Here is a 23,136-nt window from a genome sequence, read left to right on the forward strand (position 1 = left end):
AATAGATTACCTATATCACACACTATATTATTCATTTGCTGAGACAGATGTCAGTGTTTCCATGAGGAGTGTTTAAATAGAATGATTTGTCTTATGATGTATACTGTATAAATCCTGCAAAAAACAAAACACGTCAATATGCATATATTTTACAATTACTGAATTTGAATGCACTTTGCACTGTCAAATGCGGTTTTCATTTTAAATATAACGTTTCAGAACAGATTCATAATTCATTCATTAAATTCTGCAACCCAGCACTGCGAAACATCCATACACAATCTATTACACACTACACACAATGGCCAATTTAGTTTATTCAATTCACCTTTACCGCATGTCTTTGGACTGTGGAAGAAACCGGAGCATCTGGAGAAAAACCCACGTGGAGAACATGCAAACTCCACACAGAGGTGTTAACTGACCCAGCTGGGATCGCACCAGCGACCTGCTTGCTAACCACTGAGCCGCCTTGTCGCCCGATTCGTGATCATATTATTATTATTATCATTATTTTTTCATTATAAGAAATTAAGGATGTTCGGTTGATTAAAAATCATTTTCCAGACTGCGCTCATCTTTTCATAGACGACTTTTATTTTGAAATAAAGAAGCGTCTGATGTTTCGTCATTAGATCATAAGACATGCCCTCTATGGCTATAAATCACCAATAAATACACCAACTTCCCTTTCATCTTCGAAATTTGTGGCACAGTCATTGATTTAGACAGGTAAGTGTTCAGTTAACTACTGCTTAAAGTTGAAGTTAATGTATGATATTTTAAATGACAGAATTATTGTTACATAATTATTAAAAAATGCTGCAAAACCATTGTTACATGAAATGCTAAGATATTTAAATAATTAAGAAATGCAGTCAAATTAATCAAGTGTACCTGCAGTATTTAACTTTAGCTTCTCAACCATTGCAGTTCTTTTGGTTTCTCTGAATAAAATAATGGCTGCATCTCAGAAATGTCTTGGGAAAGGTAAGAAATTTCTTAATTTAGATTATGAATGCATTTTAGTGTGTGTGTGTGTCTGTCCTGAGTTTACTGCGGGTTCCGCGACTAAGAATAATTGTGTTGTGATTACAATACACTGTTTACATAACATCCTTCAAAAATGTAGTCCAACCTCTTTACGCATGTCCAGATTTGTGTATCATGTTATGTTAAGAAACGGTTCCAGTTGTTTTCATTGTACACCTCCGTGTTAGCTTGACACCTCCATGTGACATAACATTTATGACCACAGCATGACACTGCACTCTTATGAAATCATAAAATCACTTCATATTTTCAGTGATTTTCATGACAGTGAGGACTGCAGTTTTCTAGGAATCTGTAACAAGTTGCATCGTTGATTTCTGAAATTTCAGTGGAATTTGTTTTTTCTGTTGAACACAAGGGAAGATATACTGAAGAATGTCAGAAAACAGCTATTGACTTCTATAATATTTCTTTTCTACTATGAATGTTTTTTTCAACATTTCTCATGATTGTCATTATGATTTTTTGTTTCAAACATAAATTAATTTGAAAGAATTTCTTAAAAGTTTATACAGGTCTATTGTGAGTAAATGATGAGAAAATTATTATATCATATAATCATATCACAGTCAACCTCAACTTAAGAGTTAACTTACAAGACACTCTATTTTTACATAATACTGTATACTAGTTTTTGTAACTGTGTAATAACATGAGATAAATAATGACAGATAATATACAGTAATATGAGCCAGAGACACTATTTTGGTGTCTGGGTCAAATAAAATGTTTACAGAAGTCATTTTAAATACATTTGCAATTAGAATTATTAGCCCCTCTGAATTATAACCCCCCCCTGTTAATTTTTTCCCCCAATTTTGGTTTAAAAGAGAGATTTTTTTTCAACAAATTTCTAAACATAATAGTTTTAATGATTCATTTTTTAATAACTAATTTATTTTATCTTTGCCATGATGACATTAAATAATATTTGACTAGATGTTTTTTCAAGACACTTCTATGCAGCTTAAAGTGACATTTAAAGGCTTAATTGGGTTAATTAGGTTAACTAGGCAGGTTAGGGTAATTAGGCAAGTTATTGTATAACGATGGTTTGTTCTGTGGACTATTGAAAAGAAATATAGCTTAAAGGGGCTAATAGTATTGACCTTAAAATGGTTTTCAAAAAAATGAAAACGAAATACTAAGTTAATAATAAAACTTTATTAAAATTAATAATAATAATTAATAAAACTAATAAGGCTTTCTCCAGAAGAAAAACATATTATCAGACTTACTGTGAAAATTGACTTGCTCTGTTAAACATCATTTGAGAAATATTTCAAAAAGAAAAATAATTTCATAAGGGGGCTAATAATTCTGACATCAACTGTACATAGAGACTACTTTATTTCAAATGTTTTGTAAAGAAATTCAGTTCAGCATAACAAATACATTTGTAAACATGAAACTTTCTTATTCTGACCTGAATTTATTATGATTTGTTGTGATAGTTTAAAAGACTGAAGTCTTCTTGCCTAATAAAAAAAGCAAAATGACAAGAATTCAAATGACAATTCATTTTAAATTCATTTGAATTCAAGATGACAAGAATTTATTTTTAACTGGGCTGCACGGTGCTTCTTGAAACAAAGTCTTTTATTATGTCATCTAAATAATTCTTGATCTAAATCCGGGGTGCCCAAACTTTTTCATATGAAGGGCCAAAAACCTAATATCATTGAGAGCTTTGGGCTGAAGGTAAATGTACCAAACACAGTGAAGTTCAATGCTGAATACACAAGTCAAGCAGAATCTGCCTTTGACTTGGTTTGCTCACCAAAGTCTTTGCATTGTTGGGTGACAGTATATACATTTAAACAACCTCTGATTCATTTACACCATTTTATTGAAACAACAAAACAAAGAGTTACATTAAATTTGAACTGACAATCTCGGGATTGGCGATGGGATGGCGAGCCAGATCAAAGGTTACCATGGGCCAACTTTGGCCCGCAGGCCCCAGTTTGGGCATCTCTAATCTAAATAAATCCTGACCAGATATCTTGGGGTATAAGCTATTATCACATTAAATTGTATTTTAGTGTGTGACTTCTGTAAATCATGGTAGAAATGTACGACGAAAAAATCTAATTAAATACATCCCAAAGTACGGTAGAAAGACAGACATTGAAGTACACTTTTATCAAGGTCTTATCTTCTTTTTTTTCATTTACTAATTTACGTCTCTTAATATTTTATATTCATCTAGTACATAACTTCATTCAATTAGTGTAATATATACAATCATACATCCATTCATTAATTCATTTTCTTTTTGGCTTAGTCCCTTTATTAATCTTGGGTCGCCACAGTGGAATGAACTGTCAACTTATTCAGCACACGTCTTACACAGCGCATGCCCTTCCAGCTGCATTTCAGCACTGGGAAGGGTCAAAATTATTAAAATATACAATTTATTCAATAAATAAATTTTTATTTTCATAAATTTTGAAATATATGTTGCATGTATATATGACTTATTTGTATATCTTTAAAATCTAAACTTTAACTTGTATTTTAAATATATGAATTGGATTTACAATCCAAAGATCTGCTTACTGCTCGTTAGAGTAGGCTATGTGTGTCAGAGAAGCAAGTGATTAAACTGTACCTGTCAACATTGGGATATAAAAAATATGTGATACTCCCCCAACAACCGTTACAAGTATGGGGAGGAAAATAACCTCAAATAATAAAATACATAACAAACATTAGAAAAATGAAAGTAAAATAAAAAGTTTAGCCGATTAAAATCAATTTCCTGATCACATCGTTGTTATTGTACGCATCAAAGGGTTAAAAGTGTGCAAATTTTTTTACTTGATTTATTCAGCCATTCCTCCGCATACCACTAGAAGGAAGCCTGCGTACCACTTGTGATACATGTACTACAGTTTGAGAACTACTCCTGTTGACAGTAACTCATAATGCCATGATCATTGTCTTCACAGAAATTGGTAGATCAAGTCTGACTAGTTTTTTTGTTTAAACTGTGCCACAGGAAGTCCTGCTCCTGGTCCAGTGCCAAAGGACCATATTCGGCTCTACAGCATGAGATTCTGCCCGTTTGCCCAAAGAACCAGATTGGTGCTCAATGCCAAGGGAATAAAGTGAGTACAAACACTAACTCAGTGTGTACAGTAGTGTTTTTTAATTGTTGTTGTTGTGCTAAAGGTGTGCATGAGATAAATTAATAAATAATTAAGACTATGTTTGGAGTGAAAGCCCTCTATGAAAATTGTGTATGTTGCTATAGATACGACACCATCAACATCAATTTGAAGAACAAACCTGACTGGTTTCTGGAGAAGAATCCCCTTGGTTTAGTGCCAGTGCTGGAGACTCAGAGTGGTCAGGTGATCTACGAATCTCCAATCACCTGTGAGTACCTGGACGAGGTCTATCCTGAGAAGAAGCTGCTCCCGTTTGACCCGTTTGAGAGGGCGCAACAGAGAATGCTGCTGGAGCTTTTCTCAAAGGTCTTTCCCAATCCATTTTCACACAGATATTACATATGGCTGATTTCTAGAGATTACCAATTTGATCCGCCCAAACTCGGTCCTGGAGGGCCGTTGTCCTGCAGAGTTTAGCTCCAAATTGCTTCAACATACCTGCAAGGAAGTTTTTAGTATATAAATAATGCTTCTTAATATCCTTCCTCGTTTCCTCACTCTTCTGTCCTCCATCATACGACCTGAAAATCGCTCAGCCGTGTTGTAGGATATCTCAATTTTCTAATTGCACCGCGAGGATGGAGGAGAGAGGAGGCTTCCTGAGGAGGCATGAGTGAGGATACACTGGTGGATCCTTTGCTGAAGTTTTTAGCATCCTGAAGGGGTAGAGCTAAGACACGAGGAAAGGAAGCGAGAATGCACATATAAGAATTGAGAAGCACCCCTAGTAAAAGCCTGATTAGCTAAATTAAGTGTCCACTTGGAGTTGGAACTCTGCAGGAGAAAAGTTTGGGCATGCTAGGGCTCTAGATAAACTTTCTATTCATTTTCCAAAACTAAAACAGCCTCTTTAATCTAACATTCAGTTTCAGTTATCATAAACATTTAATCTTTTTTTAAATAAGTTAAATAAACATATGCAAGAAACATCTATTTTCTGTGTTTGAAATGTTAGTAATGATGAAAATGTTTGTTTCTGTCCGTACATTTTGGTCTACTCTGTTACATGGGTTGTAAAAGGCATAACAATCTATAAAACATGGTAAAGTCTTGACGGGAGACAACTTTGGTCAGAAGTTAACTAGAATTATTTCAATTGTTACAATAATACAATTACCGTACAACAACAGTTACTGTGTTCACATTACTATGAGGGTTGAGTTTAGGGTTGGGGTGACAATAATAAATTACAATTTAATCTGTAATTTAATAAATAATATGAATAATAATCGGTTTAATTACTGTTTTTACAATACTGTAAAGGTTGGGGTTGACGGTAATAAAATACAAATTAATGGATAATTTAGTAAATAATATGAATAATTCTCAGTGTAATTACTGTTTTATATTACTGTGATGGTAGGGGTAGATGTTAATAAAATACAATTTATTATAGGTAATTCAATAAATGATTTGAACAATACTCAGTTTAATTACTGTTTTTATATTACTGTAAGGGTTGGGGTAGCTGGAAATAAAATACAATTTAATGGGTAATTTAATAAATAATATGAATAATACTCAGTTTAATTACTGTTTCTACAGTACTGAGAGGGTTGGGGTTGGGGTAGACATTATTTATTCATTCATTCATTTTCCTTCGGCTTAGTCCCTTTATTCATAAGGGGTCACCACAGCGGAATGAACCCCAAACTTATCCAGCATATGTTTTATGCACCAGATGCCCTTAGTACTGGGAAGGGTCGACATTAATAAAATACAATTTATTCTGTAATTTAATAAATAATATGAATAATTATCGGTATAATTACTGTTTTTATATTACTGTAAGGGTTGGGGTAGCTGTTAATAAAATACAATTTAATGGGTAATTTAATAAATAATATAAATAATACTCAGTTTAATTATTGTTTATGTCATTGTGAGGGTTTGGGTAAGGATAGATGTTAATAAAGTACAATTTTTGGGTAATTTAATAAATAATATAAATAATAATTCTCATTAACATCGGCACAATAGCCTAGTGGTTAGCGCTGACAAATAGTGCAATAGCACGTCAGGGCGTCGCGAGTTCCAATCCCGGCTCGACGACTTTTCCCTACCCTACCCCCTCTCTATCTCTCTCGCACTTTGCTTCCTGTCTCAATACTGTCCTATCTAATAAAGGCAGAAAAGCCAAAAATAAATCTTTAAAAAAAAAAAATCTCATTAACTTCCAAACTCAGTTGTATCCCTTAAACGTAAAACTGATTGAAAATGTATGTGACTTTTCCAAGCGATGTCACTCACTTTGCCAGGGATCTCTGGAAGACAATAAGGCATGTCATTATTGTTCTCTCATTATTTTGTACAACATGTTTAGAATAAACCAGTGGTTGATTAAGTATTCGTCAACTCTGTGATTGTGACATTTCACTGAGTCTCTCATTCACTTTTAAAAATATGACTATAGTTTTTCTAAAACTTTAATTTGCTAAAAATACATAAAGTTTGGGTTTAGACATGCCATGTAGGTAGCTTCTTTAGTTAAAGCACAAAATGTTGGAAAATGTCACTTTAAAAAGTTTAACGATAAGCTACTGAAAATAAGGGCTGTCAAACTAAGTTCCTGGAGGGTCGCAGCCCTGCACAGTTTAGTTTCGACCCAACTCCAACATACTTGCCTGTAGGTTTCAAACAAACTTAAAGGACTTAATTAGTTTAATCAGGTGTGTTTAATCAGGGTTGGAACTAAACCTGTGCTGTAAATGATACATGTTGTGTTCCAGTTTAAAGAAAATGAATAGAAAAATCTTGAAGTGTATCTGCAATACTGTATTGAGTCATGATTTAGCTTGTATGAATGCTTTAATAAATATCATCAAATGTGTTTTTTAGGTGACTCCCTACTTCTATAAGATCCCCGTGAATAGGACGAAAGGAGAGGATGTGTCTGCACTTGAAACAGAACTTAAAGACAAACTCTCTCAGTTCAATGAGGTTAGCTGACATAGCAGTAATGCCATACATGAGTGGAATAAAGGTTTCTAATTAATGTCATGATGGGCATTTCGATTGAGTTCAGTTTCACTTCTTTAAATGTGTGCTTTCTCTGCTTAATGCGTTTGTCAGATCCTCCTCAAGAAGAAGAGCAAGTTTTTTGGAGGGGATTCAATAACAATGATTGACTACATGATGTGGCCATGGTTTGAGAGGCTGGAGACGATGAATCTGAAGCAGTATGTTATTTCTTTATTATTGTTATTATTATTGTTATTATTATTATTACTAATTCACATTTATTTAATGCACAAGTAAAAGAGAAATTGAATAAAAAATTGAGGCGTAAAATAAACCAAAGAGAATGAACAGTTGGCTGTTGAGCATGTGGAATGGCCAGTGTTTAGGTTATAAAGTTGTTGTCAGCAAAGTAGACACATTTCAAAAGAGAAGTTTTTTTCTGGTTTTCTGCCAAAATAAAAGCTGTGTGGTTTAATCCTCCTAAAGCAAAAAACAAAACAAAAAAAACAGGCGTAATTATCATTTTACTGTTCTTTATGATAATAAAATTATTATTATAGTGTTTATAATTGCCAATAATACAAAATATCATTTATTTCAGATTTTTAACAATTTAAATAATTTCATTGGTTGTTTCATAAAACAATGTTAAATTTAGGCCCTAAAAACTATAAATTATGGTTTGGTTTAAAGTTTATGTTAGCGTTTTTTTCTGTAGACTTGTTTTGCAAAATAGTTAATATAGAATCTTAAGATTTTTAAGATTTAATATTAAATATGCTTTATTTTTGATTTTGCTCTGATGTTTTTTATTTATAATAGAAAGAGTTTCATGGGTTGTTTCATAAAAAATATTTGTTTTTACACCCTGGAGACTATAAATTGTGGTTTGGTTTAAAGTCTATGTTGGTGTTTTTATTAATAGACTTAATAATTAATAAAGAATTTTGAGATTTTTAACATTTTATATTAAAATAAACCCATCTGTCATTGGGGAATAAGCAAACCATACTAAATTGTACGCATGAGATTGTACAAGTTTATACAAATCAGCCACAAAATCAAAAAGTTACAAATTGCTGTGAGCTTGTGTTGGGTTTAGTTCAAAGGCTATGTTAGTGTTTTTGTCTGTAGAATTGTTTTGTGAAATAAATAATATAGAATTTTGAAATTTATAAGATTTTAATTTGAGATTTTAAACTAAATAAAAATCCTGTTAGTGAAGTATAAAAATCATTAAATCCCAATCTGCAATGTGTCCTCATCATTTTCAGCTGCTTGGACGGCACACCTGAGCTGAAGAAGTGGACCGAGCGCATGATGGAGGATCCCACTGTTAAAGCTACGATGTTTAGCACAGAAACCTACATGGTCTTCTACAAGTCCTACATGGAGGGAAGCCCAAATTATGATTACGGTTTATAAATAAATAAATCTTGTCTGGTAAATGATGCCTTTATTGTCTGTTAAGCTGTTTAAACAGATGTTTGCCATGAAATACATTCTTTTATAATCTGATCACAATTAATCTGAAAAGAGAATTTCTTAACTGTTTATTCATCCTTCATGTGACAGGTTTTTGGTGGTGTGTAAATCTACACTTTATTCTTAAAAAGCAGATGTGAATCTAGTAAGTTCAGTTCAAAATCTGAACTGAACTTTATTCTTTAAATAACATTGATTCACCTATGTCTATTACACTTTGACATGATTAAAGAGTGGACAGCATTCAGATTCAGCTTTTGACACAGACAGAGCAGTTGTTGTGTTGATCTTTATTTCTGTGGTACTAAAGGTTTATGGGTTTACATATCTATGGTTGTGTTCCTAACAGTAAATCTTTTTTTTTATGTTACTTGAAATAAAGATTGTATTGTTTACGACGTTTTGGCAATTGCTCACAACGTGTGATTGAACTGTATTTGTCTTTGAATCATTCAGATGTTTTTGTTAAACACCTTTATTTTTCTATTTCTAGGAATAAAGCAAATGAAGTCTGTATGAGTGAATCATTTAACAATTTATTCAAGATGATCATTAAAAAAAGCACTCATTCATCAAATAATGAATTGTTGTCTTTATAAGTGACTCATTGAATCGTTCATTCAGAAGTGCTGATCGTTCCAGTTATTTAGCAAGTGGTGTCTTTATAAGTGAGTTACTGAGTTATTCATTCAAAAGATTCATTTAGAAATGCTGATTCATACAGTACTAAATTGATTTAATTGTGGGTGTCATTCAATTGTTGATTTGAAAAGCCACATTCAGAAATGCTGTTTTATCCAGTAATGATTTGACATCTTAATTTGTGAGTCATTTAATCAGTATTCAAAAGATTTGTTCAGAAATGTTGATTCATCCACTAATGATTTGACATAATTCATTATGGGTATCAGTGAATCATTAATTCAAAAGATTCTTTTTAGAAATGCTGATTCATCCAGTAATTAGGGAAGTTGTGCCTTTATAAGCGAGTTGATGAATCTTTCATTGAAAAAATTCATTCAGAAATGCTGATTCATCGTGTAATGAATTGACATTTTTATAAGAGAATTGTATTATTCGTTCAAAAGATTCATTCAGATATTCTGATTCATCCAGTAATGATTTGACTTCTTAATGTTTAAATCATTTAGAAATTATTCAAATGATTCGTTCAGAAATTTATATTCATACACTAATACATTTACATAATTCATTATGGGTGTAATTCAATCATTAATTCAAAGGTTTTTAGAAATGCTGCTTTATTTAGTAATAAATTGACATCTTTATGTGTGATTCATTAAGTCATTATTCAAAAGATTGGTTAGGAAATTATGATTCATTGAGTAATGAATTGACATCATTCATTAATGGGTGTCATTCAATCATTAACTCTAAAGACTCATTTAGAAATGCTGATTCGTCCAGTAATTAGGAAACTTGTGCCTTTATGAGCGAGCAGATGAATCTTCTATTAAAAAGATTCATTTAGAAATGCTGATTTATTCATTAATGAGTTAACATCTTTATGAGAGTCGTTGTAATGCTAATTCAAAAGATTCATTCAAAAATGCCGATTCATAAAGATTTGACATCTTAATTTGCAAGTCACTTAATCATTATTCAAAAGATTTGTTCAGATATGTCGGATCATCCACTAATGAATTTACATCATTCAATATGGGTGTCATTCAATCATTAATTCAAGAGTCTATCAGAAATCCTGATTCATCCAGTAATCATTATTCAAAAGATTTGTTCATGATATGTCGGATTATCGACTAATGAATTGATTCTATTCATTATGGGTGTCATTTTAAACATTAATTCAAGAGTCATTCAAAAACAAAAGTTGTGCCTTTATGAGCGAGTTATTAAATCATTCATTGAAAAGATTCATTTAGAAATGCTGATTCATCCCATAATGAATTGACATTTATGAGAGTCATTAAGTCAAAATATTCGTTAAGAAATGCTGATTCATCAAGTAATGAATTGACATCTTTATGAGAGAGTCATTGTATCATTAATTCAAAACATTCATATAGAAATGCTGATTCATCCAGTGATTTGACTTCTTAATGTGTGTCATTTAATCATTAGTCAAAAGATTCATTCTGAAATCAACTGATGTTTTTGAGTCATTGATTCATCCAAAAGATCCATTTAATAATGTTGATTCGCCAAATAATGAGGTGATGCCTGAGTGAAATCTGAGTTAATTAATTATTTAAAAGATTAAATATTAATTTAGGAAATTCATTCTAAACACTGCTTCATCCATTTATTTAACAACTGAAATCACTGATTTATTAATTTTAAACCAAATAAAAACATTCTCATGAAATAACATGCTTGAAATAGACTACAGTGTTTAATATTTTGTCAGAACTGATCATCTATTTTAAACCCATGTGAGATATCCCAGTGTGTATTGTTGTGCTTATTGACGTGCGTTAACTGCACTAATCCCTCTGCTCCAGGGTTACAAGGTTTTTATTATCTCAGTAGATCACGTATCACACCGGTCTGGAACTTAACCTCCAATATTAGTCTTAACAGCCCTAATAATGTGTCCACCACTTTGTCAAATCACAAATCACACAGCATGTTTTCAGAAATAATTGTGACAATCTGCAGAAGAGGAAAGAGTATCATTGAAGTTTAACAGCAGGACAACAAGCACATAAATCAAGTGCGATTACGTGTGCAGAATGATTTACTTTAAGATTTGCATACAGACCATTAATACTGTTATGATACATGTCATTAAAAAATAAATAAAGCAAATAAATGCTATCATTTTCGTCCCAAAAGAGTAACTATTGGCTGTTTTTTTGTTCTTGCAGTAGTCAGTGTAAAGTCTGTTGATTCTGCAATACAGTATAGTGGCCAGGTTTCTATCAAGTCATGTTTGCTGAAGGGCTCCACCTTAATGAGGACAATAGAACAAATAAAAAATAACAGTGGACGTCTGCCAGTGACCGTTTAGATATTTACAGCATTGGTAAGCATGACTGTGCACAACAGCCGTTTAGTCAAGTCAATGTCATAATAGCTATGACAGAGAGAAGATTTATGAATTATTTGTTTCCAGAAAGTTCTATGCTGACTAACTGACAGGCTGACTCATTTGCTAGACAGCAAATAAAATCTTTGCAAGAATCCCACACTAACCAGTAAAATAAACAAGGAGTATTAAATAAAAAAACATGATCTAATAGGTATGGATGCTCATATTTATAAATTTAACATGTTAAAATGAACAACACCCTGCAGAAGAGAGAGTAATATGGGACACCACCTGTCAAAAAGTTTGATGGGTTGTAACCACGCCCCTTTTAGGCGGGACATCCGGTTTAAGTCCCGCCGCTTTGTAATATAAAATTAATAATTCCGTTAATTTGATTCTTATCAGTTTAATTAAAATAATAATTCCAGTAATTAAATTATAATTCCGGTAATTAAACTACCAACTTCTAGGATATTCAATTTCAGCGAGACCTACTTCCCATTCCCCCTTCAGGTGTATAGTTTTAGCTAAATTAGTCGTATAACTAGATATACGATTTTCAGGATAAACAGATAAAGAAGCGTTGCACGGGAGCGTAACGCAGAAACCGTTGTTATGCATAGCTAGATTGTACAATAATAAATAACATGAAAAAGAAATTGGTAAATTAAGGTTTTTGCAAATCCATCAGAGCTTTTTTTGTCTATAGCTATTAAATTTCGAGGGCCATCCTAACCATTTTACTAAAACAAGTGTAAACCGACCTTGCTTTTTCTCACCTAAAATCTTTTCCACTTTGAACGATTTGTTTTTATTCACAAATTTTTTCTGTATCTCTTGCTTATAAAAAAACTCGGACTGGTTGACGCGGAATACATTCAGAAACGGTGAAGAATTCTTCGGTATAGTTCTGTTCATAACCTTTGGCAAATGGACCTCTTACTTTAGAAATCTTAACTACGTCACCAACGTTGTATTTGAACACTGGTTTCTAAATCTTTATGTTACCGTAAGAGTTTTGAAACACCGTAGCTTAATTTTCTTTGCAGACATCGACGGGCCTCATCTTAATAGTCTTGTGATAGCTGTTGTTGTATCCTGTCATAATGTCTTGTCAGACATCGATGTATCGCCAGGAATTAGTAGCAATTAGAAAACGCCACATTCTACATTTTAAAGTTCTATTAAAAAGTTCCACAACGCTGGCCTTTAAATCAGAAGCCGTTGCGAAATGATCAATATCGTGTTTTTTCATAAGATCTTGAAAATGTTTGTTGAAATATTCCTTTCCCTGGTCAGTCTGTAACTTCCGCGGAATTCGACCCTCCTCGAGTATAGACTCGAATGCTTTAGTAACTTCGACTCCGCTCTTATTCTTCAACACCCGACTTCACGCATACTTGCTGAATACGTCAATACAAGTCAGCATAAATTTATTACCGTTGTTTTCCGTAGAATAGGCTGACATATCGACGAGGCCTGCTTAAAACTGGGTATCAACGCCATGTACCACAACTCTATTCCATTTGTATTTTATTGGTGCTGTTTTATGTAAAGTGTAAGCATCTTCCCCAGCCAACCAGGCTGATACCTGTTTATCACTTAGGCGGACTCCACTCTCCTTAAACACTGCATCTTTTAAGCGTTTTTTACCGCCTAAAGCGCTGGGGTTTGAGGGATCATAATAAACTTTCTTCATAATATCAGAATTTTTTTTTGTTTTGCCGACTCTTAAAAAATAATGCAAAACATTTTTGGTACGAGCCTTTTTTATTTAAAGCAAGAAATCATACATCAAATAAAATCAGAAAATGGTTACATAACGACTTTATTAACTGTCTAGGTAGCAAAGAAATTGTACACAAGATGACATGTTTTTATCTAGAATGTAAGTGACCAAAGATTAAACAATTTCAGATATGTCATCAACATCATTTTTTTCAATCAGCAATATACATACATCCAACACATAGGTAGTCATACACAGGACATCACCGACTCCATTCTGATCAGATAATTCAGACACAGCATCTAGAACTCTTCTAGTCATAAAACAGGTTGGTTCAGTGCCGTTAACACAAACATTAAGTATAATGTCCCATGAATTATCCAGAGTTCTCACAATCTTCATTTCATTCTTGAAATTTGCCACCCGTCTGGACCGAGATAATCGGTCATCATTCGTCATTCGTTAATGACTTTACATAAATGACCATTTAACTGATTTTTGTAGCACTCTTTTAAAAAAATTTCAAGTATCTTACTAGGTTTACATGTATTTCCCATTGTGGAGTTTCAGCCGATTCGAGGTCTAGCCGCTGCGGTGCCAGAAATCGACATCGTCGCTGTCGATTTTCTCACAGGAGTCGTCCAGAATCTTGGTCCTGATGTCTTCCAGTCTTGCGACGATGAATGGTTCGCCCCTCAATTCATGTAGAATGCCGAGGACTGTTCCGTGGATCATCTGAGGCTGCGACTTTAAGCCAACATGCATCATAGCCTGCGACACAGCGGTGTGAAACTCGGGTTTGATCAATTTATTGACGAGTGTTCCAAAGTGTGAGTCGGAGTAGAATGGTGATGGTTCAAACAGGCATGTGTATTGCAGCTGGCTAGGGTGGTTGATAAACACCCCTCACATTCCTTTTTCAGCTGAGCATCGATGATGTGCTGCGTGAGCTCCGTGATCAGAGCTTTTATGATCTTGAAACCTGAAGTGCAGAAACATCCATCTGTGACGTCAAACTTTGCATCATCATCTTTTTTGTACTTGTTGGTCAGGTATGTCAGGTTACAGTATCCTAGTTCGGTGCAAAATTTATCCAGCCAGTTTTTTTCATCGTTGTCCGGTTCAGAAGATTTGAGTATCTCAAAGCATGGTAAGTCTCGGTCTAATGCTGAAGTTCCAAATTTCGGAAAGCATGGTAAGGCTTTGCCGTCAGAATTGGTATCCTTGGGCTTGAAGATGACAAATTCTATAGAGAGTTGTTGAGACATGTTGTAGTAATACGGTGGTCACTCGCCGATTAGGGCTTTTTATGCGTGTAGTAGATGGGCTAGGACAGTTGCGAATGATCCCTCCTGCGGCGCACAGACCTCTGGGGGTGAAACAACAGAACTTTATTATTTCTGTATCGTTCATTCAAATCACACCATTTGAACAGTTGGTTTATGGATCCAAAAATGTCATCCATCTTGTCGGCGTCTCTCCAGAGGATGGGAAGAACCATTTCATATCATTCGTTATGCTCATGCATGTATGTATTAGCATACATGCATGTATTATTCCGGAACGCTCACAAAGCTTTGTCTTGTCATCGCATAAGAATATGTAAATTCAGTCTTCAGGGTTCTTTTCACAGTTGTTTCCAACCACTCGAAACCGATTGTTTGGTTTTTCAGAATCCCACTCTGCGATAAACAACCGCTCCTGTTTAGAATTACAGACATCTAGCCAGGGATGTTTGTAGAATAAACCGTTTTTCTTTAACCGTTAGGACCAGACAGGGGTCCTCCAGAGTGTGCGGTTCTCTAGATTCCGTTATGTACAAGGTAACAGAGCGCAGCTTTTTGTCAAATAAGTAATGACAAATGAGCTCACTGGGCATATCGTAATCATTTTTCACGCATCGTTTATTCTTGTGAAGAAAATTTGTCAGTTTCACTCTGGTAATCCTTTTTCTAGGGGCCATCATAACCCTTCTCATTAGGTGGTCGCCCTATTTTTTTTCCATAGCGATAGGGTTACATTCTGACAGTTGTATGTTGTGTCAGCAATTTCTCAACATTATTTAGCAATAGGACATACATTAAGTCATCATTTCTGTAGCATCTGCCTGGTTGTTGTCTAATGGTCAACAATTTTACCTTATTTCCTAACACCACATAGGAAATATTTTGTAACAACATATAGGAAATATGTTGTCTTTAACAAGCAGCCTTCAACCGCCTTTCAAATTACCAACACACACACACATACATGGCACACACACATGGAGTCAGTATGTTCATACCAGAGCACAGGCAAGATCACAGGAGAGATACTAATAGCGTATTAATTATGATATAATATAATATATTAGTATATAATGTAATATAATATAATATGATATATTAGTGTATATAATTATAATATAGTTTATTGCAATAATTAAAATATAATATAATTTATTACAATAATTAAAATATGGTTTTAATAATGGTCTATATATCTTTTTTATTTGATTATAAAATCTATTGAATAATATTATAATATTTAATTTTAATTTAAGATTACAATTACCAGAATTATATCATAAATAGTTTGATAAGAATCGAATTACAGTAATTAATAATAACTAAATTAAACTGATAAGAATCTACCGGAATTATAATTTAATTACCGGAATTATTATTTTAATTAAACTGATAAGAATCTTATTACCGGAATTATTAATTTTATATTAAAAAGGGACGGGACTTCAACCGGATGTTTCACCTAACAGGGGCGTGGCTACAGTCAACCAAACTTTTTGACAGGTGGTGTCCCATATTACTCTCTTTTGCAAAAATTTAGATGACACTGTTGTCTCAATTATGTAATCATTTTTAATAATAAATTGTAACATATATATGTCAATGTGTAAATAGAATGACTTTTTTAATGGCCAGTCTGAATTCCTGCATAATTTACAATTATTTTTAGTGGTTAATGCTTTTGTAATTAATTAATATTTAATATGATGTCAAACATATACTAAACTAAAAGGCTTTGAAAAGCTACTTTGAAATTATCAATTATCAAAACAATATACAAATTATGACTTTATTAAACATTACAAAGCAAAAAATAAATGTAAAATATATTAAATAACGAATAATTTAATCATTTCAATTGTATTTAACATCTTGATTTTTTCACAAACTGAATATAAAATAGTCTAATAATAAAGAAGAAACACATTTTATTAAAGTGATTTTTATAGTTGCATTGATCATGCATTTTTGGAAAGTATTTGAAAAATGTTTTGAACACAAAATTAGCAAGAAACTTGGTCACAATATAATACATATTACAAGTATTAGCCTACGATACAGTTCCTGAAAGAACAATGTAACGTTAAAGCTACAAAAGTAATCTTGGAGCCGCGCAGTGTCATGTTGGCAGTACCACACATGATACAGTAGCTATTGTTGACACAGTACATGTAAAATGACACGGCAAAATTCAGAAGGGTGTACAGTAAAACCGCGCACCAGGATGTATAGACTTCTGAGTTGTTTGTCTAGTTGTTGTACAATTAATACGAGATAACTGTCAATGCCTTAGTAAAGACCTTTTCCTACACGTAACGAACTAATTTTGTAGACTAGCAGTGCTTTATTTTGAAAGTAACATGGATGTTTGTATGTGAGAGGAGGAGTCATAACTCTTCAGCCACACCTTTCCTTCTATAAAAACTTCACTTCCACTCCTCTCAGCTTCACGGTTGACAGGGATCAACAGGTAAGCTGTCATCGAATGAAAGCTTGCTTGATTTTAGCAAAATGTTTGGCATAATAGTCTCGAAAGTATTTTCCTCTCCTCCTTTCAGTGCGTTATGTAACACATTCTTCTTTAAATCCTTATCCGCAAAACGCGCTCATGTTTGTTTCGATTCGATTGTTTATTTCAACAGTACGACTCTTCTGCAAGAGAACACTTCGACCACTACAATGGCTTCATCTCCAAAATGCCTCGGAAAAGGTAAGTAATGCAATGGAAATTAGAGAAAATGTTGCACTGTTTGATCTGTGACTTTCCTTACAAAAAAGAAACATGATTGTATCTGAACGTGTTGTACAGTGCTCAGCATAATTGAGTACAACCCCTTTTGAAAATCAATATTTTTCTCCATTTCTCAGTGAATCTATCTCTCTCTCTCTCTCTCTCTCTCTCTCTCTCTCTCTCTATATATATATATATATATATATATATATAATTTTTTTGTGCATTTAAACAGAACAGATTTATTAAATAGATATGTTTTTTAAGTAATATTTTAGCCACCAAACATATTTAGAAATTAAAAGATAATACAATTAAGTTCAAGCAAAATATTGCAAAAAAATAATAATAATAATTTTTAACCTACAATATTTCAACAAAGTTTTTATTTTATTTTTGCTTTTGTTTTCCCCCTTTTTTTCAATTTTGTATTTAATATTTTTCTGTAACAAATTTGGCTGAACTAGGTTTTGGACCATTATCATAGGTTATTTTGTTAGATTAGCTCCACATTTGGCTTCAGTACTAACTAATCTAATGTATATGCACAAATGTAGTATTGCATAGCTTCCTATTAAAAATATGAATTTAAAAGAGATTTGTAAAGGGTTGTACTGCTGAGCGCTGTAACTTGACCGCAGTAATAGCCATTTTTAATTTTTACTACAAATACCATTAGCATAGTAAAACCATGGTAAATTTTCTAGACAGTTGTATCTGAAAATACACATAAATAAAATAAAATGTATGTCCATCTGCATAAATATTGAGCTAGTTTCCATAATTAATTTTTGATTGCACAAAATTCCCTCACTATGTTAGCAGACATTGGCATTATATTGTCATTGTTTTAATGACTTTTTTTCTGATGTAAGGAATTGAATATTAAAATATAATTTTTCATAAATAATTAAGAACTTTGTTTCCCAGAGATGGGTTGCGGCTGGAAGGGCATCCGCTGCGTAAAAACGTGCTGGATAAGTTGGCGGTTCATTCCGCTGTGGCGACCCTGGATTAATAAAGCGACTAAGCCAACAAGACAAAAACTTAACACTAAATTTTTTTTAGTGCTGGGCAAAGATCAATCTGATTAATCGCAACCAAAATAAAAGTTTGTTTTGACGTAAAATGTGTGTGTGTGTGTGTGTGTGTGTATGTGTGTGTATTATGAATATGTGATACATGCATTCAAACAAAACTAGACAAAACAGTTTTGGTACATACAGTTGAAGTCAGAATTATTAACCACCCTGAATTATTAGTCGCCCTGTTTATTTTTCCCCTAATTTCTGTTTAACGGAAAGAAGATTTTTTTAACACATTTCTAAACATAATAGTTTTAATATCTCATTTCTAATAACTGATTTATTTTATCTTTGCCATGATGACAGCAAATAATATTTGACTAGATATTTTTCAAGACACTTCTTTACATTTTAAAGTGACTTTTAAAGGCTTAACTAGGTTAATTAGGTTAACTAGAATTGGCTGGATATTCCAACACTATGCGTGTTCAGTAAGAAAAGGTCTGGAGAATGTTTTTCTTCAATGCCAAAAATATTAGTAATTTATTAGATACAAATGAATAATTCGATGACAGCTCTGGGTTACGCTACCCCAATGCAATACAAGAATCAAGAGGTTTGCAACTAACATACATTTCCTGACTTCAGCATATATACATAACTAATATTAACAGGTGGAGTTTGGTGTAACGTCACATATCAGTCATTCTGCAGTCCTTTGACTCTTGTACCCCCAGATATACTTCCTCTTTCTGCAACCCTTCTCTGCATACCAGAACTGAACAATTATGTGCATCTTTAATATATTTCACAACTTCTACAGGCATCATGACAACTTTTGACATGTCCAGACAGCAGTCTGGAACAAGGGCCCCCACCCTAAATTGTGTGTCAGGTCAAGATGTGGTATGATACAATAGAAAAGTTTGATTAATCTGTTGTTAGTCTAAACATTTTTCTAATAAAAATAAAGACACAAAAGTAATAAAAAATAAGTTCCTTTTTTCCAACACTAGGCAGGTTAGGGTAATTAGACAAGTTATTGTATAACAGTGGTTTGTTCCATGGACTGTCGAAAAAATATATAGCTTAAAGGGGCTAATAATTTTGACCTTTAAATGGTAAAAAAAAATTAAAAACTACTTTTATTCTAGCCGAAATAAAATAAGACTTTCTCCAGAAGAAAAAAAAATATTATCAGACATACTGTTAAAATGTCCTTGCTCTGTTAAACATCATTTGGGAAATATTTTAAAAAAGAAATTCAAAGAGGGGCCAATAATTCTGATTTCAACTATACATGTCAATTTATATATAATTTGTATCATATGCTTATATATTTTATATCTAAATATAATGTTCTCAAATAATTGCATGCATGTGTGTATTTATATATACATAGTACACGCATATATATAATATCAAAACAGACTTTTGTTTCAGATGCAGTTAACCATTTGTTTTATATTGATTTGATTCATGGCAGTTTTTCCCTGGCCACTTTTGCATGTAAATTTTTTTATTTTTGTGTCCCATTGGTGAAACAGAATGTTCTGCTCCTGGACCGGTGCCGAATGGTCAGATTCGGCTCTACAGCATGAGATTCTGCCCTTTTGCTCAGAGAACCAGGCTGGTACTCACTGCCAAGGGAGTGAAGTGAGTACTAATGCAGTCTTTGTTTAGATGCAGGAGCTAATGTGTGTATATGTGATACTTTAAAAAGAGCATAGATTAACATTAGATGTGTACTGGCGTCAAAGAAAATCAATATTTGATTTCCCTTTAAACAGGCATGACATTATCAATATCAATTTGGTAAGCAAGCCTGATTGGTTTCTGAAGAAGAATCCTTTTGGGACAGTGCCAGTGTTGGAAACCTCCAGTGGTCAGGTAATCTATGAGTCTCCGATCACCTGTGAGTACCTGGACGAGGTCTATCCTGAGAAGAAGCTGCTCCCGTCTGACCCGTTTGAGAGGGCTCAACAGAAAATGCTGCTGGAGCTTTATTCAAAGGTAACTAACTGGTACTGTATAAAATATTAAAGACTGAATTACTGTATTTAGGGCTGCACATTGTATCGATCTCGCAATGTGCAAATCTGCAACAGTTACTGAATCGCAGAATCTGTTGAGTTGGAATTATAATAACCAGGAACCACAGTTAAGAACGCATGTGATTTGTATCATCTCAAAGTTCAACTGAATCTTAAAGTTACGACCTGTCACTGTGTGAGATTAGATTTAAATAAGCTGTAAGATGAAGATTATACAGTGTTTTTAACATTTCTTGAATTGCCGCAATACTGTTAGACTTCACAGAAAACATTTAAGCAGCATTAAAGCCACTGTTTAAAAGTCTTTCTCCAACCAGAAGTACGCAAACTTACATTTTTCTATTTTGCCGTCTGTTCTGCTCTATGGTTTTGCTACACATGGAGAGCATCACATCACCTCACCATGTTTCACAAATTATGTGACATCACCCGAACAGAGGAGCTTGGCCGGGCGCACCCTGGCCCAAATCAAACGTAGATCGATCACGCCATTGCTAATATTAGGAGGAAAATAAAAATATTTTTGGTTTTTTATAGTCAAACACTTTGGACAACTCTTGAACAAAATCTAAGACCTCTTAAAAACGTGATTAATACTTTTTAATACCTTTTTTCATTTTCTCATAATTGCTTGATCAACTTTTAATACTTTTTAAGACACCCTGGGTTTCGTAATTTAACTTTTTATGGCAAAGAACAGGCTTTTTTCGTTACCTTTAAAGTGAAATAACTGAACAAGTCCATGAAAACCTACACCCAACAGCGTTGGAAACATGCTAATTTTAGATGAAAAGTTCAGAAGGCACTTGGAGGTTTTCACATCTAAACTCTTCATATAGCAGAAAAACGAAATATCGCAATGTCAGTTTACTAATGTAATGTCGATGTCAGAACTTACCAGTTTACTTAACAGTGTTTGTGTAATCAGTTAAAGGCATAGCTCACCCAAAAATGAAAATTACCTCATCATTTACTCGCACTTAATGTGGTTTTAAACCTGTAAGATTTTTTTCTTCTGTTTAAGATATTTTGAAGAATGCTGGTTGCTGGCACCCATTAACTTCCATAGAAGGAAAATAATTACTAGGGAAGTCAATGGGTCCCAGGAACCAGCATTCTTCAAAATATCATCTTCAACGGAAGGTTTTAAACAAGGGTGAGTAAATGAAAGAATTTTCATTTTTTGAGCGAACTATCCCTTTAAGGAAACAACAATAACCAAAAGGTAAAATGTTTATAACTAAATAGCTGATATATCATATTAATTATTAATCCTATTGGTTAATTAGTCAAGTTAAAAATTAGTAATTATATTAATGATTTCAAATGCATATATTTCAAGCGAATTCATCCTCTCTGCAGGTGATCCCATACTTCTACAAGATCTCTATGGGCAAGAAAAGAGGAGAGGACGTCTCAACAGCTGAAGCTGAATTTACAGAAAAACTTGTCCAATTAAACGAGGTAGATATAATTTATATATATATATATATATATATATATATATATATATATATATATATATATATATATATATATATATATATATATATATATATATATATATATATAGTGTATATTATTCAACTTTTAATTACAATCTTTAATAATATATTTTAATTTTCAGGCTTTGGCAAACAAGAAGACCAAATATTTTGGGGGAGATTCAATCACAATGATTGATTACCTGATCTGGCCATGGTTTGAGAGGGCAGAGATGATGGGAGTGAAGCAGTATGTTCTTTTTTTATTACTATTAATAGCAGTAGAAAATAATATATAAAATGAATGTACAATGATAACAAAAATGTACTGCCATTTGACCTGACAAGCAGTAGCAATAGCATGCTGCTGAGTCATGGAGGTGAAGTCAAGCAGATTTGCAAAAGAAAGATGAATGACTGAGATTAACAAAGGCAGGGCTTTGGTTAGAACTATGCTTGGTGAACTTTGTGCAGACAAAGAAAAAGAGAGGAAAAGGTGCTTGTTCTTAAAGTAATGAATGCAATCTAATGAATGCAATCCTGTGGTTTATTTCTCCATAGTATAGTAGTTTATTATTATTGGTATAATAGTTCTGCATTTCTATTCACTTCTTTTTTCAGTTGTCTGGCCAAGACGCCTGAGTTGAGGAAGTGGATTGAACTCATGTTTGAGGATCCAGTTGTGAAAGCCACCATGTTCAACACCGACGTCCACAAGGTGTTCTTCGACAGCTACATGGATGGAAAACCTAATTATGACTATGGTTTATAGATTAAAATGCACTGCTGTCGGTCTATCTATGGAATGTGTATCATTACATCTTTCTTTGTCTGTATATTTCGACTGAATTGACAGCAAATTTAGCTTTTAAGCCTAAGACCTGAGACTAATCATGATTTTTTTTAATTAAAAAGGCTACAATGGGTATATTAACATGAATTTAAATAAACCAATGTATAAAATATATGGACAAAACATGCACTCTTTTGTTTATTTCTTTAATCATTATAGAAGTTGCTTTCCTTTTTAGGCGAGAGTAAATGCAGCTAAGACATACACTACATGCTGTAAGGCTGCAACACATTGCTTCCTGGTAGGGGAAACGACTTACAAGTTTGTTTAGTGCAATTCTCGTGTG

General features: G+C 33.2%; 2 protein-coding genes across 3 annotated transcripts; both read left to right on the plus strand.

Annotated features, from left to right (window-relative positions):
* The first annotated feature begins 705 nt into the window (after positions 1 to 705).
* Positions 706 to 9,252, plus strand: gsto1 (glutathione S-transferase omega 1). Its single transcript, NM_001002621.1, is given in 7 exon segments — positions 706 to 732; positions 934 to 990; positions 4,058 to 4,166; positions 4,313 to 4,535; positions 7,068 to 7,169; positions 7,302 to 7,408; positions 8,465 to 9,252. Coding segments are annotated over 6 exon segments (723 nt in total). The 5' UTR covers positions 706 to 732; positions 934 to 959; the 3' UTR covers positions 8,616 to 9,252.
* A 7,897-nt stretch (positions 9,253 to 17,149) lies between these two features.
* On the plus strand, positions 17,150 to 22,973 carry gsto2 (glutathione S-transferase omega 2). Of its 2 annotated transcripts, NM_001007372.1 has the most exon segments (7): positions 17,153 to 17,173; positions 17,346 to 17,413; positions 20,007 to 20,115; positions 20,250 to 20,472; positions 21,876 to 21,977; positions 22,141 to 22,247; positions 22,619 to 22,962. In NM_001007372.1, coding segments are annotated over 6 exon segments (723 nt in total). In that variant the 5' UTR covers positions 17,153 to 17,173; positions 17,346 to 17,382; the 3' UTR covers positions 22,770 to 22,962.
* Positions 22,974 to 23,136: the final 163 nt, after the last annotated feature.

The sequence above is a fragment of the Danio rerio genome, chromosome 13 (genome assembly GCF_049306965.1).
Source record: "Danio rerio strain Tuebingen ecotype United States chromosome 13, GRCz12tu, whole genome shotgun sequence".
NCBI classification, from domain to species: Eukaryota; Metazoa; Chordata; class Actinopteri; order Cypriniformes; family Danionidae; genus Danio; species Danio rerio.

Excerpts from the sequence above, each read along its gene's own strand:
- gsto2 (XM_068212837.1), top strand. The coding sequence starts at position 17,215 with ATGTTTGGCATAATAGTCTCGAAAGTATTTTCCTCTCCTCCTTTCAGT. Across the intron at positions 20,473-21,875 it reads TGCTGGAGCTTTATTCAAAG|GTGATCCCATACTTCTACAA; the intron begins GTAACTAACTGG and ends TCCTCTCTGCAG. Across the intron at positions 21,978-22,140 it reads AACTTGTCCAATTAAACGAG|GCTTTGGCAAACAAGAAGAC; the intron begins GTAGATATAATT and ends TTTAATTTTCAG.